The sequence below is a fragment of the Gossypium hirsutum genome, chromosome A05 (genome assembly GCF_007990345.1).
Source record: "Gossypium hirsutum isolate 1008001.06 chromosome A05, Gossypium_hirsutum_v2.1, whole genome shotgun sequence".
NCBI lineage: Eukaryota > Viridiplantae > Streptophyta > Magnoliopsida > Malvales > Malvaceae > Gossypium > Gossypium hirsutum.
This window is the reverse complement of record NC_053428.1, coordinates 108,500,631-108,527,829: the sequence shown is the minus strand read 5'-3', so window position 1 is coordinate 108,527,829 and position 27,199 is coordinate 108,500,631. Positions and strand designations below refer to the sequence as shown.

The 27,199-nt window shown below is 33.4% G+C and overlaps 2 protein-coding genes across 3 annotated transcripts; both read left to right on the top strand.

Annotated features, from left to right (window-relative positions):
* Positions 1-335: 335 nt before the first annotated feature.
* Positions 336-2,278, top strand: LOC107927608 (copper transport protein ATX1). Its single transcript, XM_016858720.2, has 3 exons — positions 336-688; positions 1,065-1,140; positions 1,840-2,278. Exons 1-3 carry the CDS (start codon positions 680-682, stop codon positions 2,076-2,078), a joined length of 324 nt encoding a protein of 107 aa, XP_016714209.2. The 5' UTR covers positions 336-679; the 3' UTR covers positions 2,079-2,278.
* Positions 2,279-3,424: 1,146 nt separating this feature from the next.
* Positions 3,425-23,257, top strand: LOC121229699 (DNA gyrase subunit A, chloroplastic/mitochondrial). 2 transcript variants are annotated; one of them, XM_041114533.1, is made up of 27 exons: positions 3,425-3,979; positions 4,202-4,271; positions 4,408-4,473; positions 4,555-4,656; positions 6,325-6,369; positions 6,461-6,559; positions 6,726-6,812; positions 8,772-8,842; positions 10,332-10,440; positions 10,542-10,604; positions 11,754-11,819; positions 11,908-11,996; positions 13,227-13,275; positions 14,060-14,146; positions 14,321-14,414; positions 15,364-15,434; positions 15,541-15,630; positions 16,218-16,343; positions 16,456-16,613; positions 17,590-17,671; positions 17,759-17,923; positions 18,016-18,117; positions 20,652-20,788; positions 21,421-21,541; positions 21,632-21,686; positions 21,804-21,900; positions 22,859-23,257. In XM_041114533.1, the coding sequence occupies exons 1-27, from the start codon at positions 3,558-3,560 to the stop codon at positions 23,016-23,018; spliced, it is 2,883 nt and encodes a 960-aa protein (XP_040970467.1). In that variant the 5' UTR covers positions 3,425-3,557; the 3' UTR covers positions 23,019-23,257. The 2 variants fall into 2 exon arrangements, with proteins under 2 accessions (XP_040970467.1, XP_040970466.1); XM_041114532.1 differs by having other exon boundaries at positions 21,801-21,900.
* Positions 23,258-27,199: the final 3,942 nt, after the last annotated feature.

Here is a 27,199-nt window from a genome sequence, read left to right as displayed (position 1 = left end):
ATTTTAATGCTCATTTTAGGCCTCAAGGGTCCATAGAAGAGACGTTATGATTAATCTCGGAAAATGAATAGTGTTTGACTTGAATTATTTGTAAATGTTCTGTCAACTCCAGTAATACTCCGTAACTTTGTTCCGGTGACGGATACGGGTTAGGGGTGTTACAAGAATTTAGTCGACCTATCAATGCCTGGTCTTCGTAGATATAAGTTGTCATATATGGGGAACTGATATATGTGATGTATGAACGATAATTATCTTATCCATGTCAGACGTGTGGTCCTATTGATTAAATTTTATACTTGTAAGATTAGTGATTTATCAACCCTTAGCATTCCAAGTAGAATCAAATATAAGAAGAAGAAGACAGCAAAATTATCCTTTTATCACCTAAACATTATTGATTCGAGGGTGGATCCAGAGCAGCAAATCCTATACATAAATACCCAAGATTTTTTTTTTTTAACATGAATGCCTATTATGTATTTTCCACCCTATTAATTAACGGCAAGAAGAAAATTAAGCGCGTGGTTTGGACCTGACGTAGAAGGCCACTACCAATGATTCTTCTATAAATTTCGATTCTTTCCACCTCCTCTGCTTCATACTAACGCCAATCAATATCCTCTTCTTCCTCTTCCCTCAGAATTTTTTTCTCTTTTCCCATAGCAAAACAAAAGCCATGTCTCAGGTTACTTCTTCTTGGCTCCATCTTTAAAGATTTCTGTTTATTTATATATGTTTGGAATGTTTTCTGGGTCAAAATTCTTCTTGTTTCTGTGAATTAATCTTTTGATTGATCTTTGTTGTTTCCCTTTTGACTTTGCTAAGGTTCAATTCCAAGTTCCTACAATTATATCGAATTTTGGTTGTTTTGGTTTCAAATATTTAAAGGAAAATGATTACCAAATTTCTTTTTTAATAAAAAAAGAAAAAGAATTTGAGTGATCATCTTGTGTCGATTCTTTGGAGATGAACATTGACATGTTTAGATTTCCCTAAATCCGATCTAATTTTGTTGTGGATCAGCGTTGTTAATTAACAAGGAGTTCATTGGTTCATTGCAGACTGTTGTGCTCAAGGTTGGCATGTCATGCCAAGGATGTGTTGGAGCCGTGAAGAGAGTTCTGGGGAAAATGGAAGGTCTGTTCTAACCCTTGCATTTTCAATTATCACTTTGCTCCTCTAAAATTATCTTTAACTCAAAGTTTTAAAACCATATTACTATATCTCATCTAAAATTATCATTCATATTTATGGGACGACTCACCTAGGTAGTATTTTCTTTTTCAAGTCAATAGGGTAGGGGAGGGGAAGGGTTGTCTAGGTCTGTACTTTACTTTCGAAGGAAACGCAAATCATTTATCATTACACCCATGATTAGTTAACTTGATTAGATATGAAGTAAATAAGGACTTGAGGGATGTAGAACATTTTTCGCAAGCTTTAATATGCCTACAGTATACAATACATGTCTAAACACTCCAAACAGAATAATAAAAATCACTAATAAAAAAGTTCTTTATATAGATATCAGATAGATGAATCTTTCTATTAGCAAATAAAGTGTCCTCGCATAGATAACTTCATTTAAAAATTATATCTGCTGATTGAATCTTAGTTCTATTAGCATGGTCATTGTTAACAACACAAGAGGACGTGGGTTCAAGTGTGTTGAAGCTCATTATTTTTCTATTTATATTTATGCGTTAGAGAGTGACTATGGGTAGTTCTAGTTATTGTGTTAATCAGAATCTATAATAAAATTATTTGTCTTAACAATGTTGCTGTAATTTCTTTTTTCTGGTTTGATTTAGTTAACTGTTATGATACACTCTTCAGGTGTGGAATCATATGAAGTAGATTTGGAGCAACAGAAAGTGACTGTGAAGGGCAACGTCCAGCCTGATGCTGTGCTGCAGACAGTGTCAAAGACCGGAAAGAAGACTGCCTTTTGGGAAGCAGAAGCTCTGGCCGAAACCGAGGTGAAGCCAGCCGAAACCGAGGTGAAGCCTGCGGAAACTGAGGCGAAACCAGCAGAACCCGAGGCAAAGCCCACGGAAGCTGTTGCTGCAGCTTAATCTGTTCCCCAGTTTGATTCATTGAATGGTAAACTTAATGCAGTTTACATGGATTGTAGAGTATGTATACTTCCCTTTAACATGGAAGCTAAAATAAGGTGTGGGGTGCATGTCACTATGCTTTCTAGGCTAAAACATACTGGATTGGCTTGTTTGTTGTATCATCATGAAATGAATATTTCCACTTGATTTTCATTTTATCATGGAGATCACTTGTTTTTGGCAACTAATATTCCATCCCTTAATAGCCACCTCAAAGTATCATTTTATATACTTTTAACCCCCCCCCCCCAAAAAAAAAAGAAAAAGAAAAATCTAAATAATTAACGGTAGATCAAAGTTCTTCCTCCATAAAACTGGGGTCAAAGAGCTGGACTACGAAATAATTTAACTTTTGAATTGGTTTTAAGACAAATTAATATGAAAATAAAAAAATTTTAGCCAAAGAGGAAAATGTCTTACATGGATGATCTACTTTAGGTGATGGGAGTATTATTTTTTTCACCCGTATATGAGTTAGTAATAAACTAAATTTATTTTTCTAATTTTAAGTTTAAGTTTATACAGACTATTATTCATTGTAGTTATAATGATTTATTTGGCTCTCAACTTAAAAAAAAAATTATTTTAACCATTCATTTATTTTTTCACTTATTTTATCCTTTAAATTTGCACTCAAAATGGATAAAAAATTAAAATTTTTTAACTTTTGCTGATGTGGCAATCTAGGTATATGCCGTGTTAGCAATTATTTAATTTTTAAAAAAATTAAAATTATTTTTATATATCTTTTAATAATTTTAATAATTTGTTTTAAATTTTTTAAATTTTTTAACTTTAAAAAATTAATTAATTGTTGACGTGTGACATTTACATGGTAATCTATGTGTGTATTAGTTAACAATATAACTTTTCTATCAATGATTTGACAAATAATTAAAGTTTAAAGGCTAAAAATTACAAAAAAATAGAGGGCTAAAATAATTTTTTTTAAAGTTAAAGGGCTAAACAAGTCATTCTACCTTCATTGTTTGTCTAACTATTATAATACATATGTATTAAATAAATTTTTTCATCATGTTATTACATTAATAACTAAATAAAGTATTAATATTAGTTTTAAGTCCCTGCAATATATGCATAAGAAAATTTTAATTACTATAATATTATTATATCATATATATGCTAATTATTTTTATTTTATATTTAACTAATAGAAAAATGCTACAAATTTGACAAACATATATGAAATAATAAATAGAAGTAAAAAGGTAAATATAATTAATTTATTTAAAAAGAAAATTATCAATACAAATTAAAAAATCATTTACTATTGTTAATGGAAAATAGAAAAAGGAAAAATGAGAAGCCCATTAATCCAAACGAATTGGCGCCACAGCAAGTTTGTCACTCTTCTAGGGTTTTACAATCCCTCCTAAACCCCCACACAAAATTGCTTCTTCACTTTCAATGGCATGAATGAATTCCTTATCTTCTTCTCCCACTCCCTCAATCTCACCTTCAATGTCTCTCTCCGCTACACTCCGCGTCTCTTCTTTCCTACGCCACAACCTCTTCCTCGCCCCTTCTCGCGCCTCCGCCCTCCGTCGTAATGTCTCCCACCTCCGTTTCCTCTCATCGTCCCCTTCTCGTCGTACCGTACACCATCCCGTCAAAGCAAGGCGCGGCGGGGGGCAGGAGGACGACAGTGGACTAGGAAATGGAAGCTTGATGGCCGTTGTCAAAGATGGAACCGGCGATGGCCGAGATGGGCGGGTTCTTCCCTTCGAGCTTCACAAGGAGGCTATGGACTCATATATGGCTTACGCATTATCCGTGTTGCTTGGACGGGCTTTGCCCGATGTTAGAGATGGTTTGAAGCCGGTGCATAGGAGAATCCTGTAAGTAATTTAAGATTTTATTCGTTTTTTAGTATCTATCTAGTTTTTAATACTCATTTTGAATTGATTTCTTTTTTGGAAAACGTCCAAAAATGAACCGGTCTTGTCTATTTATTTATCTATTTCGAATCCTGTGTCTTTTGGTCTGTGCTTTATACCCATAATAATGTTTTTATTTCAAGAATATTCATTAACGTATGGCATTTGATTCCACCGCAACAGGTACGCAATGCATGAATTAGGTCTTTCGTCTAGAAAACCATTCAAGAAATGTGCTAGAGTTGTTGGTGAGGTAACACATTTCGCAGTGTACTTATGTTTTTTTAGCAAAAATGCTGGGTGCTTTCTCCATCCATTTTCAGCTAGCAAGTTGTTTTTGAAATATCTGCATTATTTAACTGTTTCTATTTCTTATGCCTCTATCTCAGGTCCTCGGTAAGTTTCATCCTCATGGGGATAATGCAGTATATGATTCCATGGTGCGGATGGCACAGGTAACTGTGAATTTACTTTCTTTTTATTTTTAGCTTCTCTTTTCCTGTGATTTATTTAACAGTTTGTTATCTTTCATTCAGGATTTTTCATTGAGGTTCCCGCTTATCCAAGGACATGGAAATTTTGGTTCAATTGATGCTGATCCTCCTGCTGCCATGCGTTACACTGAGTGCAGACTTGAAGTATGCTTTAAGTTTTGCGCCTCTTAAACATAATTTTGGGACTCTAAGGCTCTATTTCATTGGTGCTTTTGCTCTTTCCTACTGCAAAAAGCGAAGTACCATCCAAATGGAGCCTATATTTTTGCTTGATTCTACTCTCTTAGTGAGTCTTGTTAATTTGAGAATTAAATTAAAGAAAATGAATTGGAAGTCAAGAAACAGCTTTTTTATAATGTTAGTTGGACTTTGATACTTGTATAATCCCTTTGTTTCAAATTTGTTGCCACATAGTATATAATCGATGGAATTGTTAATAATATTAAAATATGCAAGAGTAATTTACATTCCACTTTATGCATTCAGTTCCAATTATTTACGCTAAAATGGCCCTCACTTATTTTGTTTGAGAAAAATAAGCTGGTGATTGACATATTAGTGTACAGTCTATGGTTTGGCATCATTGACATTGTTTTATATGTACATACCAATTTGAAAGTTTTTAATCATTAATAAGAAAATTGCTTCAGTGGTATATTGGTCTACTTATTTCATGCTTTATTACCCATTGCATATATGTTATTTAATGAGTTGATTGGTTCCAGGATATGTGCATTGATGTGTGTAAACCTTTTGCATTTGTTGAGAAGTGAGTCAAACTTTTATGTTTTATGGATGGTTGGAAAGTTGAAGAGATTATGTTGTGCAGGTTCTTTCCTGAAGAATCGTTTCCCTTATATTATAGAAAAATTATGATTTTGGTCTTATCAATTTCTACTCCATTTTTATTAAGCCAAACATAATAAATTGTTCAAAAAAATGATTCTATAGGCTACCCATGAAATATAGCTTTCTTGGTACATACAAAGAATGTGGATGAGGGGATTGGATTGTAAAAAAAAAAAAAAAAAGTATTGCAAGTCTACTCTAATCACAATTAGTTCATCCCACTTCTTTAGCAGTGCTTCTGATATGCTAGTACATGTCCAGGAGAGTTGTTGACATGAAGTTCACTGGTATTACATTGAACCCTTTTTTGTAATTCTTTGTACTGCTAATCTTTTATCAAATCAACCACTAGATTCAAACAGTTCATATGCTAGATTCAAACAGTTATATTTTTGTGGATGTTAATTTCAAGTTGATTCTATCTTATAGTACATGAATAAAATAGATGCATTTTATCTCAAATATTCAATTGTTAAAGTTCTACTCTCTCATTGTTGAATTAACAATGGATAAGTTGTTAAAAAGTCAAAAGAGGTAAAGGATCTAATAGTGTTTATATCTTTATACTAATATAAGTTTTACTCCCACATTGTTCTGCATTTATTTTTTTATTGGCCTCGGGGAAGGGGAGGGGTTGCAGGGTAGAAGGTATTGAGGTTTGGTGAACCTGTTCCCTTGAGTGCAAGGTTAACGTATATATATTTGTTTGCAGTTTATGAAGAATACTGATGTGCATACCATTATTCCATTTCTTTGCTTTTTCTTGTTAATATTTGTGAGAAGAATGAGTAGTTAATAGTTATGACTTAGTTTCTTTTTTAGCTTATTGGATAGAGTGTTAAAGTTTAATTGCAGTCTCTATTGCCAGAAGTGTGAAACCCTGGATGCCATATTGATTATTCATATTCTTGATTCCATAAGTCTTGCATTCTGTTTTCAGTTGCTTCAATTTTTTCCCTGCAGGCACTCACAGAAGCAATTCTTCTGGCAGATCTGGAACAAGATACGGAAAGTTTTGGCTTTTAATTCTAGCCATTGTTATTTAAAGTTGGGATACTAAACTTGTAACTATTATATTCAATCGTTAATTTTATTGCAGGTTGATTTTGTTCCGAACTTTGATAATTCACAAAAAGAACCATCACTTCTGCCTGCTAGACTACCAACATTGTTGCTGAATGGTTCCTCTGGGATTGCGGTGCGTTTGTCTTTATTCTTCTTATTATTAAAAAATCAGGGACTAATCTTTATATGAATACATCGACACACACCTAGACATACATGTGCTTTATGCCTATTTCTTCTCAACTGCAGCTACCATAATTTTGACATTTTCCATTTAAAAGTTGTGTGAATAATTTCAGGTTGGCATGGCAACTAACATTCCTCCTCACAATCTCGGAGAGTTGGTAGATGTGCTCTGTGCATTAATTCGTAATCCAGAGGCCTCAGTGAGTTTCAAATTCTCTCGCTGAAATGGTAGAAATTGAGAACTTATTTTTGTTTTGCATGTTGGGACTTTCAGTTTTTGACTGCTATTAGTTACACATAAAATGAAATTTGTGGTGCATTAGTTACACTTGCTTGTAGGAATATCCTATTATGATGTGCTTGTTTAACATCTTGGAAGTAGGGGTGAGCAAAATTCGATTCGATTAAAAAAAATCGAAAAAAAGTTCGAATTTCAAATTATTTGAATCGAGTTAATCAAATCAACTCGAATTTTTTCGAATTTCGAGTTCGAATCGAGTTGAATTTTTAAATTTGAATAACTCGATTAATTGGAAGAAACTAAATATCAAATCCTTTTACTTCCCTTCCCACCCCAAACCCCCCTCAAACCTTTATACTTTCCCCCAAAAAAATTTACTTCCCCTCAAACCCCAAAACCTTTTTCTTTTTATTTTCCCTCCAAAATTTTTACTTTCCCTCAAAAATTTTATTTCTCCCAAACCCCCAAAACTTTTTCCTCTTGAATTTTTTTTAAAATTTATATCTACTATTTATATTATTGAATTAAATTTCTCATTTTGTACTATTTATATTATCGAATTGTTTAATCATGCTGAATCTTTATCAATTTCTGTTAAAATTGAATTATTGGTGATGCCATAAAATATTCGTGTTAAAATTTTCTGTTGATATCAATTTCATCTTTAAAATAATTTTTATTCAAAATACATGGTGACAAGAATCAGAAGATAATTGAAATAACTAAACAAGTAAAAGAACTAACCTGTATATAAAAGATTAATAAATAAATTATGAGGTGATGAAAGTTAATAACAAATTTGATTACGGTGGGCAAATTTGATTACACTGAGTGACAGTGGCTATAAGGACCCAAAGTCATTTTTTTAATTTAACTCAAATAAATATATTTGATTCGATTCGAATTTCATCTCACTCGACTCTGTTCGAGAAAATTTCAAACTGAGTTAGGATGATAAAAAAAGATTCGTCAACTCAAAAATTTTTCATTTGATTCGATTTGAATGGTCACGCTGAAGGAAGCTCAAATATCTTATTTCAATAAGGATTGTTGGTTAGCTCAGAGAGACTAGTGGTTGGGTGATGAGCTATTATTAGCAACGGATTAAATGTCTTTCTACCAATGAGAATTGTTAAAGATGGTTCTATTCTATTCAAAAAAGGAAAGAATTGGGCTTTGTATGCTGAGTATACACGTTGCTACTCCTTACTATGCTATATCTAAATCTGGTTTATTCTTGCTATATGTTTTGTGAATGAACTAATTTCTGGGCCTGGCCCTCTTAGACATTAATCAATAAGATTTAGTGTGTTCAAGTTATTGCTTCCATCTTGAATTATGCCAGACAGAGCTCTTTATAGTTGCTATTGAAATATTGTGGCCAATAATTTTATTTCATGCATGTGTTAGCTATGATGGTGTCTATTGGGAAATCAGTATGTGCTAATGGCTATTTGCCAATAGAAATTCAAATGTTTCTGAAAAGGATGGATGAAAGATATTCTTTGATTCTACATAGATGCTAGCTGTCTTGTCTTCACATCAAACCAATTGGCAACTTTATTATGGGCTAACTGGGCTTTGTGTAGTCAAATTTGGATAAACTTTTTGCTGTTTGTCTATGATAGAATTAATGTAGACAACTGTGATGGTATTATAGTGTTTGATATGTAGATAGTTGGAAAGAGAGTTTGTCAATTGAACTATATTAGTATGATTAAACATTAATTCTATTCCAAGCTTATGGGTGTTAGACAATATCTTCACAACTAGATCTTCTTGTGCCGCTAGGTGGTCAAGTTGTTTGTACTTTTGATTGCTGTATGATACACTTTGGTACCCTATATTATCGTTATTGTTGATGGAGGCTTTTCTGTTTCTATTTTTGATTTCCAGTTCTCTTATTGTCTTGTCTCAGTTACAAGAGTTGTTGGAATACATGCCTGGACCTGACTTTCCAACTGGAGGGCTGATAATGGGAAACCTTGGGTGAGTTACATTTTAGCCCCCTGACTGGGAAAGAAAAAAAACATGTAGCCCTTTATTTTGCATGAATAAGCATATGAAACATCTCTACTAAATAACTTGGTGCTTGTTTTGGGTTAAAATTGGTGTAGATGGTCTATGCTTTGGGAAGTTTAAAATCTTGAGATGTGGATAATACTATTTCTTTGTGAACTGTTTCCAAAATGTTGGATGGCATAAATGCTTTAATTTCTGTACTGTGGGGTTAGGCACTGGGTTGCTGCTCTTGTTATAGATGGCATCCGTTGTAAGAGTGGTGTGAATCAGATAGGTTGAATTGGAATAACTGGTTATCGTTAGTTAATATTTACAAGTTTGAAACGGTAGAATGACTGCCAATTTAGCATAAACTGTGTCATTACCATGGTTGCATTAACATTGGATTTGTGATTGCTACCAGTCTTACTTGGTGAGTCTTATGCTTGGTAGTCCATGGCTAGGATTTACTTGTTCTGTTCTATTTTCTGAGGATTTTCAGTTTAGGGCTCATAGAAGGTGGATCATTACATGTGCTAGAGGATGGATGTAACTAAATTCCAAGGTCTCCTTTATTGTTTAGGGCACACAGATAAAAGCTAAAGCATCTTAGGAATCACCACCTTATTGAATCTAATCCTACCAATCAAATCTCTTTGGGATAGCCATTTAAAAGTAATTAATCTGAAGACCAGTTCAACTTTAGAGATTTGAAAAGCTTAACAATCTCGATGAACTGCTTGAAACCTGACTTGACCAGCACGAACAAATTAAAAATATTAAAAACTTGATCTTGATGTACTTTATTGGAACAATAAAGTGTGATTCCTAGGAGAGTTAAGGTGGGAAAATCTAACCACAGTCTGAACTCTGACCCAAATTGATTCCAAAGAGCAGTGACTTGAAATTGATTGACCTGGGCTCAAAGTGACCCATACTTGAACTGATTTGACTTGGATGGTTAACATCTCTACCTGTGAAATTTTCAATAGTTAATTTTACATATTATCCTAATGGTCACTAGTGGTGATTCTTGCAATGTCCATCTAAAGACTACCAGATTGGTTGGTACTTTATAATATTTTGCAGTTGTTTGAATTGAACTTTAAACAGATTTAACAATAAGCATCGAACTGTAGTCCTTGTTGATTGACTTGGTAAAGGATTAGGAAATTAGTGTACACTGCCATTTCTTTCAAATAATCTGAGAAGCCTTGATTACTAGTAAATGAAATACATAACTGGTGTTATCGTGAGTTGTGTGCTTTTGAGATGAGTTCGATTAAATATATGATTTTTTTTGTATATTTGATAATATAAAACCTTCATTATCTTAAGAAAAACACTAGCCCAAAGCTCTTTTTGGTTCCCTCTGTTTGCTGCGTGTTGTATTATTTTTTAGAGCTTTGTTCGGGAAACATAAAACTACATGTGATATCATGTGATAAAGTGTTCTAATGTTGATTACTTTGTTAAGGATCTTGGCAGCATATCGAACTGGGCGAGGGCGTATTGTAGTTAGAGGAAAGGCTGACATTGAACTGCTTGACTCTAAGACCAAGAGAAGTGCAGTTATTATTAAAGAGGTGATTATTTTGATTGCATCAGCTGTGTATATTAATTTTTCTTATGGTGTACATGGCTTGCTTGAAAGCTCTCCTTATGTAATATATTGGGAATGGAGCAGGTTCCTTATCAGACAAACAAATCCTCGCTTGTTGAGAAGATTGCTGAACTTGTTGAGAGTAAGGTATGGTCATCTTATTTGAGAATGTTAATCTCAATGCTTACATCAAATCATCATATGTGTGTAAGAAGTATTGCTCTTCTTTGAATTATGGCAAATTGTTTGCTTTTACTATTGTATTCCCTCAAAAACTTTTATTTCTCCTGCAAAAGTTGAGTAAAAATAAGGACACAAGAGCTATGAAGTGAAAAACATACCTCCGTCTTCTTTCAAAATGAATAGCCTGAGGGAAATATCATTTTAAAGAAAATAATAATTGCATTATGGGCACTATGTTTCAATGTTGTTGGACCTTGTTAGCACAGCTTGAATTTGGAGTACACTGCAAATGTTTTGAGTCCCTACCCTGAGCACAAGTGCAGATGTTCCATCAAGTAGATGCTCAAGTAGGGACATGAGGTTGTTTTCTATAAGAACATTAACTTTAGAGGTGCTTCAAAGTGTCCATACTATACAATTACTGGAAGCATAAATCAGAGGTCTTTATGTCTCAGTTCATAAGTGTTCCTATCCTTTTTGAACAAATATAAAGCGACTTAGAATAATGTGTCTGTACCAAATTACTTATCATTTTACCTTTAATTTGTGAAAGTAGTCTCATAGGTACAAGTTTGTAATCCATTACCTTCTCAATGTTATATTTTGCTACGGTACTTCAATTGTGTTGGATTGTACTTCCATACTTTTATTGGTTGGTTTTTTGACAAAAAATAACTGTGATGGAATATTTGTAGATACAGTATAAGTAAGTTTGGAGAAGCAGAAACAGAGATGTGGAATTTACAATTTCCTCAATAATGAAGGGGGTGGAAAGATCCAACATGAAATTCCATGTCAACTTTTATAAAACTGCATATATTAATATTCCTTCAGCTTCAATCTTTTTTCCATAAATTTTTCAAATTAGAAGTATAGCTGCAAAGTTCAGCATTGAGCATAGTATAATGTCAAGTTTGATTTTTATTCCTTAAGTTTTTTTTGGTGTCTTATTCTGGAATTCAACTCAATAAAGCATCTTTGTTGTTACTGCAAAAATTCTGTTATATAGTGTATTTGACTTATGCAAAACATAAATTTATTGTGGATTGACATTGTAGATATTCTTCAAATTATACGTGTTCTATTATATGATCTTTTTAATTTGTTTAACAGACTCTAGAGGGTATCAATGATATTCGTGATGAGAGTGATCGCTCTGGAATGCGTGTGGTCATTGAGGTATGATATGTTGGATTTTGTGCAGTTCCTTCCATTTCCAGCTGGTAAAGACACCTTTCCTTAATAATTTTTTTAATTCACTCCACAGCTTAAAAGGGGAGCTGACCCATCTATTGTGCTGAATAACCTTTACCGTCTCACTGCTCTTCAGTCTAGTTTCAACTGCAATATGGTGGGGTGAGTGGTTTATCTGTTAGTTCTATATGGTTCTAAAAAGCAGCTATGTTTCTACTAAGCTTGTTTTTATAAATTATCGGCCAAGTTCTTTGTCCCCCCAACTTTGGGAAGAACACATTAGTTATTGGTTTATGTGTATAAATAATTCGAGTTTCTTTATGATGGATGCTTTTTCATGTTATACTTTTCATAATTTAGGGTTTAGGGTTTTATGATGGGTGCTCCACCTAGAGCTAGTTGGTAAGAGGTTGAAATGTCTCTCCTATTTTATGTACAAGGTCTCAAGATGTTCTGAACTTTACTAGTTTGAAATTGATTACTGCTTAAACCTCTCCATTATGTGTAGATATGATGGACTTTTCTGAAACTTAATGGGCAGGGACATAGGCCTATTATGTGGTTTGAACTTTATGCATGGGAATAACTAGTGCAATGGTTGTTCTAAACATAGTTATTCTTGAAACGCCATTATTCTAAACAAGAGCTGTTCTGAACTTTAGCCGTTATCAACAGTAGTTCTCAAATAACAACTACATTGGATGACAGCTGTTCTAACTAAGCCCTGTTTTGAACATAGCTATTCTGGACATAACTGTTCTCGAACAACAGTTGTTCTGAGCAACAATTATTCTAAATAAGAGTTGTTGCTCCGGAAGAGATACTCTTATTAGCATAATTTCCTGAAATATAATATACTTTATCTCAAGGAAGAGTAAAATGTTAGTAGCCAAAATTGAGTATCTACACCTATTAGAATGGACCAATAAAATCTTTGCACTTGCTTTTATATCACATCAAGCCTTTTGGTGTTGTCTTTGGCTAGAATTAGTTGGTTATATGTGGATTATTTCTCTTGTACATATGGTGTCTTAAGAACCCTAAAACAATTACATATTTACTAGTGTGTTTCTTTTCTAATATTGTGAAGGTTAGAAATAAATGCATAACTTCTGTGGCTTATCTACATGGGAATTATGGTTCTAAAATAGAATCGTACTATAAGTTGTTTAACCAAAAGCATAATTTGAGATAGATGCCATTACTTCTGCAATGCATGCCAATGTTGAGTTTAGTTGCAAATTTTGGTAAAATGTTCTGAACAACTGAATCAGACTGTTGATGTGCATAATTGGTTGTATATGTTTGTAATTGATATTCTGTTTTTATTCTATATTATTGTTCCTGTTGTAATGATGTGTTGATTGAATATTGACTATCTTTTTATTATAGTATTCTTGATGGACAGCCAAAGCAGATGGGCCTGAAAGAGTTGCTTCAGGTGAGTTTTTTATGCTTTACATTTTAGTCCCGTTTTGCCTTATATTACAACTGAATTTAAATTTGTCTTACATATTTTTTCTTATTATGTCGTCTTACATGTTAAACACATACAGGTATCTTGTCCTTTTGACATTAATATCCATCTTATCTTATTTTTCCTGGTATTTATAAGTTTTGACAAGTTTATTGAAGTGTGGATTCTATAAAGTGTCTGGATTCTATCTTTGAAATTGTGAAATGAACTAATATATGTAATTAGCAAGTAGCTTTGACAAGTCTCCCAGGAAATTAATAGTGGCTTAGAACATACAGGTTGAAGAGTTGGGATCACACCTTTTGGATTCATGGCTGTACTTATATAGCACTTTCACCATGCTACAAATTTGCTTTAAGTTTGTGGCATGTGTGTGATTTGTTAATGACTTTGAGCATGCTATTGGACTCACTGATCATTTGTCTCGCAACTATATATTTCTGCCACTATGCTAATTTGTATATTACTTTCATTAGATCCACAGCACACAGAACAGCTCTATATTTTGGCTTAGCCCTTATTCCAAAATGTGTCTATGTTTAGTCATATGTTGGTATGTATGTTTCTGTTTGTATGTACCATACACTGTTTGCTAGTCTCTATGGCTTTCCAAAGTTTCCATATAGCAAAATTATTACTATGTTCATCTTATGCTATTTTATCTTCAATTTTCACTCTTGTTCTTCTTCCTTGCAGTTCCACTATTATTGAATCTTATCAGCTTTTCCTTTTCTTTATTTTTTTTCAGGCATTTTTAGAATTTAGATGCTCTGTTGTTGAGAGACGTGCGAGGTACAAGCTTTCACAAGCTCAAGATAGAAGGCATATTGTGGAGGTATGTCTACTAAATGGGTTACATTTAAGACTAAGAAAGATAAGGTGCTTGGGTATCCCATCTATTGAAAATCTCTATTTATTTTTACACTACCTGTGTGTATTTATATATTATTTTGCTAGTAATTTCATGTGATAGACCATATTCATTTTTCATATTTGAATGTGCACTCAGGGTATTGTGGTAGGGCTTGATAATTTGGATAGAGTAATTGATATAATCAAAGATGCTAAGGGCAATGCAGCTGCATCAGCTGGCCTGAAGGAGGGTAAGGCCCTTTAGTTTTTAACTTCTAAATGTCTTCTTCTTCTCTGATTTCATGGTCTTGTTTCTTTAACAAATAATTAATAATGGAAGAAAAATAAAACGTTTCTGCTACAGGATGGTTTTGTCTTTATCTTATGAAATTTAATGCATTTTGGCATCATTTTAGTCATTGCTTATGTATCACTATTCTGTTTACCACTAGTGTTTATCTAGCAAATATGTTTAAAGTTGACACCCACTACCAGTAATTCTTGCGTGTCTTGATAATATCATGAAGGGTACATGTAGGCTGTTCAGAGCATCTTTTAATCACATGAATGTTGTTTCGACTTTTAGCCAAAATCTTGGGCATTGTAGAAAGATGCTTAATTTGGAATTGTTCAGGGAAGGTAGGTTAGGATTGGATCTTGTCAATGTTCCCTAGAATCATTTTCCTGCAGTTAAGAGAGTTTTCTTTTCTAGTATGTCAGGAATACAAGGTGGTTTTTTCTTTTTCCCCCTTGTTTGGGGTTTCTGTATTTTAGCCTTTGATTGGCACTAGGAGTTGATATTGATTTATTGGTTGACTATCATTCAATGACTACAACTAATTTATCATTCATTTTCTATTTGAGTTGCATTTGCTTGATATTGGTTTCAGTTATGCTTAATAAATATGAAAATTGATATTATTTGATTTTGACTGGGTTTATAGTACAAAATATCATCACAGTGCAACTTTCTTTTCTGGGAACATTTAGCAACGAAGTTATGCACTTAGTGGTGGAGGATTTGAACTTGTATTCTTGTAGGACCTTTACTATCAAACAAGGGCTTTGTTGGGTTTTTCTCCAAATTTAAAAGGATGTTTTTTCATGTGACTTCAGATTAGATTTTGGCCACAAAAAATTACATGTCATCATTGGAAGCTCCCATCACTACAAATGGTTTATCGTTTCTTTTGGATGCAGAATTCAATCTTTCTGACAAGCAAGCAGATGCCGTATTGGATATAAGCTTACGACGACTTAACCTTCTTGAGGTTTGTAGCTGCAATATCTTTCATACATTCTGAATCTGTTTGCTCAACAGTATTCTGTAGGTCGCTAATAATATTATCTGAAATGTCATATGCTTGTTTTCTGCAGCGAAAAAAGTTTGTTGATGAAAGTGCATCATTGATGGAACAAATTTCAAAGTTAACAGAACTGTTATCAAGCCAAAAAAATATATTGCAGGTGATCTTTTATAGTTTAAGCTATTATTCCGATTTCTTTTTGCCTTTACCATAATTAAGATGCTTGAAAATGTAATCACAGTAGAGTTCGGCTGATAGAGTGCTTGGACATATGCTTATGGTACTCTTGGCAACATGAAATCTCTAGATATTTAGTTTTTCATCTTCTGTGTTTAACATAATTTAATTTATTGAAGAAACATATGATGTGCAATGCGTTTGATATATAAATCTGATCCGCTCCCTGGCACCCAAAAACAAAAGAAGAGTACAAAAGAGAAGATCTTCATGTTTCTGCTTCCTTCTACTTTTTGGAGTCTGATCTAGGTTATCTCTCTAATACGAACAAACTACTTCTAAATAAATGCTCACTTTTCCTTATTTTTAAAGTTCTATTTGCTCAAAATTTTTGGTGTTTTCCTATGTAGAAGTAGCCTTTCAAATTTGAAATGAAATAATAGTTGATAGATGTATATTCTCAAATGGGCACAATTTTCTAGTAGTGATCTATACCTATTTCAAGCATTCTGCAATTTTTTGGGCTTGTCTTGTAATTTATTATTATTATTATTTCAACCTGTTGTTTAGCTAATAGAACAAGAAGCACTTGAGCTAAAGAACAAGTTTTCGAGTCCTCGACGTTCAATACTGGATGATTCAGATGGTGGCCTACTTGAAGACATAGATATTATTCCAAATGAAGAAATGCTGCTGGTAACTGATAAAATTGATTTTTCCCTGATTGAAATCATCTTGTCTGTCATTTTACATTGTATTTGAATATCAGAGTATATTGTTTTTCTCATGATTATGTGTCCCTTTTCAGGCATTTAGCGAAAAAGGTTATGTTAAACGGATGAAGCCGAGCACTTTTAATCTTCAAAACCGTGGAACAATTGGTAAATCTGTTGGAAAACTTCGTGTAAATGATGCAATGTCTGACTTCATAGTTTGCCGTTCACATGACCATGTGCTGTATTTCAGGTACTTGTATCCCCTGTCCAGTTCTGGCTTATTATTTTTTATTGGCATTAGTGTTTTTTGTGTGTGTGCATGTGCTAATATTTGATCTTTCACAATTTTGGCCATTGATTCTTTTTCTTCTTGGTGTGTGGGTAGGGTTGGATCTTGCTGTGAAAATTGGAAACATAAACTAAATTTCAACGTATTTTTTTTTTTGCAATCTTGCTGTTTTCTTAATGGGCTCTAAAATTCTCCCTGCAATATTAATACACTTCATAGTTTCAGGGGTTTATCTATTTAGATAGTCTTACCCCTTTTCTATTTGCTTTCATGTTATGGTCTATTACTTTATATATATTGCCTCAAATTTATATGTAGATTGAATTGTACGAAACTGCAGTTATTGAGTTATTATGGTCGCCTTCGTTGTCCAAGTTTCAATTATAAAAATTGAATTATTGGGTTAATTAGCTTTGAATTCCTTAACCGAAAAGTGGGGAAAAAATCTGGTTATAACTACTTGATTTACACATGAAACTATGAAAGGCAAAAACCCAAATTACAATTTGTGGTTTCTATTTGACATTCCTATTAAACTTTGATGTAAGATCAATGTATTCAGGAGAAAGAAATTGCTGAGCCTCTCTTATTTAAGAGGTTCAATACCAATTATCATGCTAAAATAAAATCCTTAGCTTGGAGTAGATATGGTCATAGTCATACCATTCTTGGGTGCTCATGGTTCAGTTAAGTAAGGCTTGCCCTGGTCTTTGGGGTATTTTAGTAATGACTTTTTTATTGCTATTTGGTTGGCCTGTTTGCTGAGCACCCTTGTTCATGGAATTGGTCTCCTGATACAATGGGTGTGTGAAGGTTGTCATATTGTTTGAACTTGCATGGCATGCTAGTTCCTATCAAGATGGATATTTGCTGCAACTCCTAGCTCCTAAATTCTAACAAATAATTTTACATTATAAACCCCAAATACTCTCTGCAGTGATAGGGGAATAGTGTACTCAGCTTATGCATATAAAATTCCAGAAAGTAGCCGGACTGCTGCTGGGACGCCCCTGATCCGGGTATTTATTGCTTTGCTGTACTTTTTTGTTTATAATTTTTTCCCGTGCTGACTAAAGGCGGCTTGTGTTGCTTCATGATCATGACAGATCATATCTTTATCTGAAGGCGAGAGAATAACGTCAATTGTTCCTGTCAGTGAGTTTGCGGAAGACCAGTTTCTAGTGATGCTTACAGTGAATGGCTACATCAAGAAAGTATCCCTAAATTACTTCTCAGCTATTCGGTCCACTGGAATCATAGCCATTCAATTGGTCTGTCTTTCCGTCTGCTTTAGCGTTGAGCTTCGAGTTGAACCTTTTAAATATGATACATCCCTTACCCCTCAAATATTTATATATGTCAGGTTCCTGGTGATGAGTTAAAGTGGGTTCGTTGTTGCACAAATGATGACCTTGTGGCCATGGCTTCACAAAATGGAATGGTCATTCTAAGTTCCTGTGACATTGTAAGTAATATTTTGTTGCTTCATTTTTTTTAAGTTGCAAGATTTACCAAGCGTTGGCATGAGTAAATCCGTGGCTTATTTTGTTTCCTATCTTGTTTCTCTGCTTCTATTGGTACATTTAATAGTTCATATTCATACTTTTGCACAGCCTGAATGTAAATTGATTAAAGCAATGTTGTCAAGGGCGCCAGGTGCACTCGAGGCGCTAAGACCTCTATATAGCCTGAGGTGCAAGGCGCAAAAAAGCGCTCGCCCAAGTAAACTGAGGCGCAAGCATATAAGCATATAAATATATATGTAAAATGTATATAAAAACATATGTAACTAATAAATATAATTACTAAGTATTAATTAATTACTAAAAGGAAGATAAAATTTAATATGGTTCAGTTTATAAACTCAAAACATTGTTCAATAGTTTAAGTTTAATAATTTACTTAATGTAAAATAACACACCATAAGAACGAAATTAAATATATTATCACAAACTAGCTCTAAATTTCGTTCATCTTCTCTTGAAAAGTTTTAACTTTTAAGAGTTAACTAGGTTTTTATATTACAAAATTAGGTCAATAATTAATTTAAAAAGTCATTTCTTATATTTTTCTTTTAGAAGTCAAAATGATAAAAAAGATAAACAGGAGAATGAAACGGCTCTTTAGTGAGGCTTGCTTTTTTTGCGCCTGGCTTTACAACAAAGGTGCCCAAAAAGTGCACTAGGCGCTTGCCTGATTGAAGTCTGCTCGCCTTGAGGTGACTGAGGTGGTAATGGCCATTTGTGCTGCACCTTAGTGCCTAGGCGCTTGCCTTGACATCACTGGAGTAAAGAATGAGACCTGCCAGAAATATTAGGATCAAAACTGGGATTTTTAAGGATTGAGATCTCAATCCTGTAACCATATATTGAATTTCTTTGTCTTTTCTGCCCTCTGGAGTCTGGACATCAATCTTTTCTTAGCTTATCATTTTTTTTTTCATAGGTCTCTCTCATTCTATTCTCTTTTTCCTCTTCCTTCCTACTCGTGCTGAGAATATTTTCCCATGGATTAGTTAATAAAATGCAGTTCTGGAGTTTAAGATGAAATTTCTGAACAAATATTTTCTGGTTGATGTTAATGAACATTTCACTTATAGACAATGAAAACAAATATACTCAGTTTTTTCATCCAAATATTACTTGTGTTTGAACATGATGAAGTGTGTTAGACAGCTGAAATTGTCACATGGATTTTTAAAGACAGCTTATGTATAACTTATTTTACCTATGTCTTATATATGGTTGCAGTTAATTCAAGTTGTTTTTATACTTTTTTGACATGCATTGACATGATTACCTTTAAAGTTCATCCTTTTTAAGCATAAAATTAGATTGAACTTGTTACAGAATGCTAAAAACTGTTCCAAGTTTATCCCAAGAAATTGTCTGTCTTCTTTATGAAAATTAATTTATACTAAATTTCCAACCAAAAACAACGTGACTTTTGGTTAAAAGATTAAGCACCGGCAAGGTGGCATATAATTGTTGATCAGCACACAGTTATAATATCTTTTCTAGAAATTACTTTATGATTATAAATGTATTTTAGATTATCTGCATCCTGTATCCAGACTATGATGTCAGAGTGGCTATTTTTTAATGGATACAGTAAAATAGTTTTATAAAATTCTAGGTGAAAATTTTGGCTCATTTTTTTCCCTAAAGGTTCCAGAGCTCTTAAACCTTAAACCTTGCTGTCTGCCAGTAAAGGTTCTCCTAATTGGTGCACAGAGCAAAGCTGGTTGAGTGGTTGTCATGTGAACTTTTTGAGCTTTGACTATATCAAAAACTTGCAGCTTAAATATTCATTCAATCACTTAAAACATAGGAATACTTAGAACATTTGAGATTAATCTGATTACAATTAATTAGGGTAAAAGAGCAAGTAATATAATATTTATATAATATGTAGAAACATTAAACCTTAAATAATTGGATCTGATCTTCCGCTGCTGAAGTTGAATGTTGGAAAACTTGATCTTGACTAGCTCAACCTATCTGAGTTGAGCTTGAACTCCTTGCAGCTATTTTTTGCTCAAGTTTTTGTGAGTTGGTGCCTAGTATCTCCTGAATGGGGTTTGACTCTTATTTCCAGTTCCAAACTGCAGTACAATTAATATCTCAAAGCACTAAATATCAATGAACCTGAGCTTTTTTGGTCTCAAAGCATTATACATTACTGAAATTGAACTTTGGCTTCTCTTATAATTAGCATCTTTAAATTCTCATCTGTAATTGTTGTTCTTCTAGTATTTTCCAAATACTGTAATAAGAACTTATGACTTTTCATCACCTTGTCCTTAGGTAACTTATCTTTTTCCTGTCCTAAGATCAAATATAACAATTGTAGAAAGTAGCAGGGACTAATTTTACATAGCATTCCTCTATCTAAGCTATCATTTATCATGTAGTACTTGTTCTTGCTTCCTAATGTTGTTGTTTGTTCAGATCCGAGCACTATACTTGTTCTTGCTTCCTAATGTTGATGTTTGTTCAGATCCGAGCACTAAGCAGAAACACCAGAGGAGCTATTGCCATGAGACTGAAAGAAGGAGATAAGATGGCAAGCATGGACATCATACCAGCTCCAAGGCATACAGATTTGGATAAGACAGCAGAAGATTCCATTAGCTAGTAAATTGTTTTAAACTACTCTTTTATGTTTGTCCATGGTGGTTACTATCTGTATTTGAAGCTTACCAACATTGTCAGAATATAATTTTGGGTTGGATTTAGGGGGTTTTACAAAATCAAGTCAATGAAATGTGTCTTAAGAATTTCAAAAAGTTGCAAAACTGTTGCACTGCTCCTAAATTTATTTCCATTTGCTCTTCCAAGGCATACAGATTTGACTAATAAACAATGTGTTTAGAATGTAAGCCCAGATGCCGGTGTTCTTAAACTTGAAGTTTCCTCTTTAGAACTGTCTGTCGATTAGTTAATAACGTTCAGAAAAATTCAGGGTTTATCTATAAGTGGTATCACTTCAGAATCATAGGCTTAACATTTTTGCTTTTAGCTCAGTTTAAAGCTTCTTTCTTCATGGTCTGATCTATTCCAATACATGGATTTTGGTTATTTTCTATTGCAATTTATCTTCTAATTTATCATGTTTCATGAGATAAGTCCGTCCATTTTGAGTCCTATTTGTTCTTAATGCATTCCGGTTGAGTTCACTTCCTTTTTTTTGTTACTATTTATCTTATAATATTGGGCATTAGCTTTGATTTATTATTTATTTATTGTTTTTTCCTTTCCTGACATAGTGATAAGGGTGGCAGTGGTCCGTGGCTCTTGTTTATCTCTGAGAATGGCTATGGAAAGCGAGTTCCTTTGAGTAGCTTCAAACAGTCGCCTTTGAACAGGGTTGGTTTAATAGGATACAAGGTACGGCATCATCTTTGATTGTTTATGGAAATTTTTGTTCTGCCTGATTCAGTTTCTCCTAATGATAACAAGTGTTTGCTCTCTCTTCAGTTCTCTTCAGAGGATCGCTTGGTAGCTGTCTTTGTGGTTGGCTTTTCATTGACAGGTAAATTACGTAATTGGTGATTTATATGTGATGTTCTTGTAAAAGCTGACAGAATTAATTCTTAATAGTGCATATTCTGATCCTCTCTCTCTCTCTCTCTTTCTCTCCCTCCAGAAGATGGTGAAAGTGACGAGCAAGTGGTGCTAGTCAGCCAAAGTGGTACTGTTAATAGAATTAAAGTTCGGGATATCTCAATACAGTCTCGTTATGCAAGGTATAATAAGCAGGATGGTTTATTTGTGCAAGAGGTGTTTAGTTTGCTAATAATGGGTGAAGTCATACTTAACTGATGCCCAAAATGCTGCATTGCCTCTGTTCTCCCTGAAATATATTTTAAGTCAATTTCAAATGGACAATTTTGTTCCAGATCACATTGCTGAAGACCCATTATTTACAATTGTAACAACATAGGACATTCTTGGTTAGAACTAAAGTATATATCTCGCCAAAAACTACAAATAAACAAAAAGGATAAATATGTAAAACAAATTGAACTTACATCTGTTTTCTTATGTACCAGTCTTATGATTAATGAAAAAACCTGTTTAGACGAAGACATGGTAGTTTGTTGGAATTGACTTATTCCTCTTATTTATGTTATAGGCCATTATGGGTCATATAAGAATGTAAGTTCTGAAGTAGAAATTTGTAGCAGTCACGATTTTCTGTGTTTTTCCAATATACCCTTAGTTTAATTGAACGAGGTGATGTTTGAATTATGTATTTGCTTATGTGTATTTGATTTCATTTATTCACACACAGTGTTACAAGTTAATTTAAAAGTGGGAATTGTTTTGCTTAACTTTGGATCCTTCCTAAATGTGCTGCTTCAAACATGTATGTTTTGTTTTTATTGAGTATAATTTTGGGGAAGGGGAGATTTGAGCGTAACTCTTCAAGTAGAATGCTTGTATCAGTCGTTCATTACTCTGCCCACACTCAGCTTGTTGTGTTGTATAGCATACGTGCTTACACAATAAGCCCTAAGAGTTGCCTTTTTCTTTCAAGATTTAGGATTTAAGCACCGTGCTTATTCTCTTGGGGTGACATGCACCTACTATTTTGAGCCAAATGCTTTACAATAGACTGCTTTTAAAAGTTGAAACTCTTACTAAATATATCGTGGAACTTTATTGTGATTCAACTATAATTTGTCTTGCATTAATTTGCAGGGGGGTTATTCTAATGCGACTAGAGCATGCCGGAAAGATTCAATCAGCATCACTAATCTCAGCCTCAGCAGAAGAAGCAGCAGAGTTGCTACCCGGTATGCAGTCAGAAGAAGCAACAACTAATGCAGGAACAGCTGAGGGCATATCTATGGCATCATAAAGACAACAGTTTGGCCGATTGCTCAAAATTGTCTCGTGTAAGTGTAACAATGTTCAAATTCTATGTAGTATAGAAGGGCTATTTCAGTTAGCAGAAACAAGAAGCATTAAGAAAATTAGGATAGAGAAATCTGATGAAAGCTTTATCTGTTGTATTTAAATGAAAAATATTTTTGAAGAGGGGTTGTATCCCCATTTTCCTAAGAATGTCAGTTTTGGTGGCAATTGGGGTTTGGTTTACTGCTGTTCTGATTTAGTGAAACGTATTTATTCAGATTAAGCTTTAGAAGCAATTCCGAGTATTAAGAGTATAATATCTATGTTCGCAAGTAACATTGAAAAAACATTTAGAAGAAAAAAAGACTGACTCGGGAATTGAGTTCTATTGAGTCTAATCAACTTATATATAAAGTATATTAATATTTAGCATATTGTAGTTTTTTAACCTCGAATGAAGTTCACAAAGTAAAATTTTATTACAAGGTTAAAATATTCTGAGTTTATGTGTGTTTTGTTATAATTTTACTTTTAAGTTTTAGATTTTAAAATTTAGATTTAATATTATGGTCAAATTCAAGTCGATTATGTCATCTTTTTAGTTAAATTGCTATCATACTAAGTATTTTTCTTTACTTTAAAATGCCACCAATAAATTTAATAAAAATAATTAGGGTAAATTATACTAACAGTCACACAATTTTGGAGTAGTTGATAAAACAATCACCTATGTATGTCTCAAATTTTGCCCGGAGCTTAATAAAATCAAACCCAAATTAAATCTAGCCTAAAAAGGCTAAATCTAAATGCACTTACCAAAACCTAAGCCCAAAACTCAAAATAAAAAAAATAAAAGAAATAAAATTCAAATATCTTTACTCCACTAAACCACTCCAACCACTTCAACAACTCTACTAAATCACTCAAACCACTCTAACCACTCCACTAAACCACTATACTAAACCACTCCACTAAACCACCCCAACCACCCTACTAAACCACTCCATTAAAAAATTTATTTGTAAAATTTGGCTATAAAAGTCATTCAAGATTATGTTAGAAAGGGGGTTTTTGTTTTTTGGAAAGGCTAGTTTTTGTAGATTAATTAAAGATCAAAACAAAAGAGGTTTCTTTTGTCTATTCTCATCTTAAGTTCTTTGTTTGTTTATTGTTTTCCTTTCAATTTTATTTTGTTCTTTTTATACGAAAGTAAAAATAAAAGTAAGAAGCTTACCCATATTATCATTACCGAAAAAGGTTTTTTTTTAGGTCCGGCCGCCGTGTACGGTGGCGCCGACGGCAACCCGTGGGGGTCCGTGACCAAAGCAAAGCCGGACCAATGGCCGGATTTAGAAAAGAGGGAGAAAGAGAGTTTAGAGCTTTGTTTTATTTTTTTTATTTTATTATTTTTACTATTATTTATATTATTATTATTATTTCTCATGTATATATTATTATTTATATTATTATATTATATATGCCCTCTCCATATTTATTTATATTATTACTATCATTATTGTTACTTCTATTATTTTTTATTTCTGACTACTATTATTATATATATGTATTATTGTTTGTATTATTATTATTATTATCACCCCTATTGTTATTACTTTACTTTTGTATTCTAATATATTATTAATATTACTCATATTTTCATTATTTTTGCTATTACTATTATTATTATTATTATATATTAGTGTATATTTTTATGTATATATATATATTTATATATAGTATTGTTTTTTATTACTTTAATTTAATATTTTTATTATATTTGCTTTTTGTATTTCTATATTTATTATTATTATTATATAGTAGTGTGTATTTCTATTATATACATATATATATTTATATATAGTATTATTATTTACTTTACTTTAATATTATTATTATCATTATATCCAACCCCATAATAATTCTTTCATAAAAGTAATATTCCGTATTTGGTAATTCGAGACAATCGTGCTCTAACTTACTGGGTTTCGATTTTTCTCCTTTAACCTAAATAACGGAATACTCTTTTAAATCGCGACATGAGTTTTGAAAAATGCTTATTCTCGGAGATACGAGGTGTTGTGCTCTAACTTACCGGGTATGGCATTTTGTTACCTTGAAATAAGATTTTTGCAAGTAAAGGCAATATTCGTGTTCGGGAATTCGAGGAAACGTGCCCTAACTTACTGAGTTTCGATTTTCCTCGTTCACCTTAACTAACTGAATAACCTTTTGAAATACACGAATTTTTATATAAAAGGCAAGCTCGCTCTCGAAAATTCAAGATGTCGTGTCCTAACTTACTGGATGTGACATTTTATATTGTGAGACGAGAAGGTCTTTAACATTTGAGCATTTTCTTTATAAAGAGGGATCGTATTTTAAATTCTTTCAAGTTTTCAAATTTTCGACACTAAGACACTAATTAATCAACTAGGTACCAATTTTGGGCGTATCGAGGGTGCTAATCCTTCCTTGTGCGTAACCGACTCCCGAACTCATTTTCTGATTTTCGTAGACCAAAAATTATCTTTTTAGTAAATCTTAACTTTTATTAAAATGATTAATTTAAGGTGATCCGATCACACCTCATCAAAAAAGATTGGTGGCGACTCCTCTATTCGTTTTCATTTCCAAAAATCTAAGTCGATTCCCGTTTTTTCAAAAAAAATGGTTACGACAACCTAGGTTTCATTTTAGTTACTCAACTTTCGAAAAGTTACAAAACAGTCCTTTTAACCATTTTTCGTTACAGACGTGACGGAAAGATGACATGGCATTTAACGGTGGGTTAGCTGTCATTTTAGTAGTCTTTTTTAACCCTAAATAGCCCTGGACAGTAGAAGAAGAGAAAAAAAGAATAAGAGAAGAATCAGAGAAGAAAAAGAAGAGGAGAAGAAAAATTAAGAGAAAATGGAAGGAGATGAGACTAGTGCTCAATTGGTTAAGTCTGCTGCACCAAGGGTTCAAAGAAGTTTTGCTGATTTTAGAGGCTCTCATGCTGATTCATCGTCTGCTGCAACTTCTGTTATGTATATATATTCCTATCAATAAATACCATTTTTCCTCCATTTTTTTCTTCTTCCTAATCTCTTTTTTTTCTTTCTCTTTTTACTTTCGGTGAAAATCTAGGGGATTCCGCTACTGTTTTCCTTTCCTTACATATGATTACATAAGATAACATAATCTAGAAAAGACTTAATTTTGCACCAGCGGCAAAAATAGTAGCAGCAGCCGCTATGAAGAAACCGGCGAGTGAAGAAGAAGATATAAGGGCATTATGCAAAGGCCATGGGGGGAATGGGCGGCCGAAGTAGGTGATCCTCACAAAGCAGCAAGAGTTTAGCTAGGCACCTTTGATACTGCGGAAGCTGCCGCAAGAGCCTATGATGAAGCTGCTTTGAAATTCAGGAAAAGCAGGGCCAAGTTAAATTTTCCTGAACTTGTAAGGCTTGTTCCTCAACCAATGCAGAACTTTCCCACTACCCAAACATTAGTTTCTAGTTCTCTAACAACCCAGTTTTGGCCACCTTATTCAACGCCATTGCCATCGCTTTACTAGTCCTAACATCTTCACAGCCCTATAGTTGATATGCTGAAAGGTTACTAGCAGTACTCTCAGTTGCTACAGAGTTCTACTGATTTCCATAGACAAGAAGCTACGAGCTTGATAGAACAGATGATGCAATCGTCTCAGTTACCTAACTTTCAACACCCATTCCTATCTTCTTCTTTGTCACCTTTTTCTTCTTCATTTGTAGCTCCTTCTACTGCTTCATCATCTTTTTCTTCCTCTGCTTCTTTTCCTCTGGTTTTTTGTGAGCATCAACGATTGGATATTTTTAGGCAACTGTTGTTGTGGCTCCTGATTTGTAGCCATTATTCTGTTGTGGGAGAAAGAAGATGAAGAGAAAGGAGAGAAGAACAAGAAAAAATAAAAGAAACATAAAGAGAGAGGTTGAGGGAGAAGAAGATGAAGAGAAAGATGAGAAGAAAAAGAAGAAAATCATTCTGACCAATCATCTTTTCTTGTTTTGTTTGACCCTTTGACTATTAGTCCTACGTGGCAAGTTCAGCTAGTTAACTTGCCACGTCAGCACTCCCGTTAACCCCCTAACAGAAACTGTTAATCAGTGACTACTTTGTCACTTTTTCATAACGTTAGTGACTGTTTTGTAACTTTTTGAA

What these genes read in the sequence shown, in the direction of transcription:
- LOC107927608 (XM_016858720.2), top strand. An exon ending in AGTTCTGGGGAAAATGGAAG is followed by an intron (nt 1,141 to 1,839) that starts GTCTGTTCTAAC and finishes TACACTCTTCAG; the next exon opens with GTGTGGAATCATATGAAGTA.
- LOC121229699 (XM_041114532.1), top strand. Translation starts at nt 3,558, where the DNA reads ATGAATTCCTTATCTTCTTCTCCCACTCCCTCAATCTCACCTTCAATG. An exon ending in CTGATAATGGGAAACCTTGG is followed by an intron (nt 8,843 to 10,331) that starts GTGAGTTACATT and finishes TACTTTGTTAAG; the next exon opens with GATCTTGGCAGCATATCGAA. An exon ending in GCAGAAGATTCCATTAGCTA is followed by an intron (nt 20,789 to 21,420) that starts GTAAATTGTTTT and finishes TTCCTGACATAG; the next exon opens with TGATAAGGGTGGCAGTGGTC.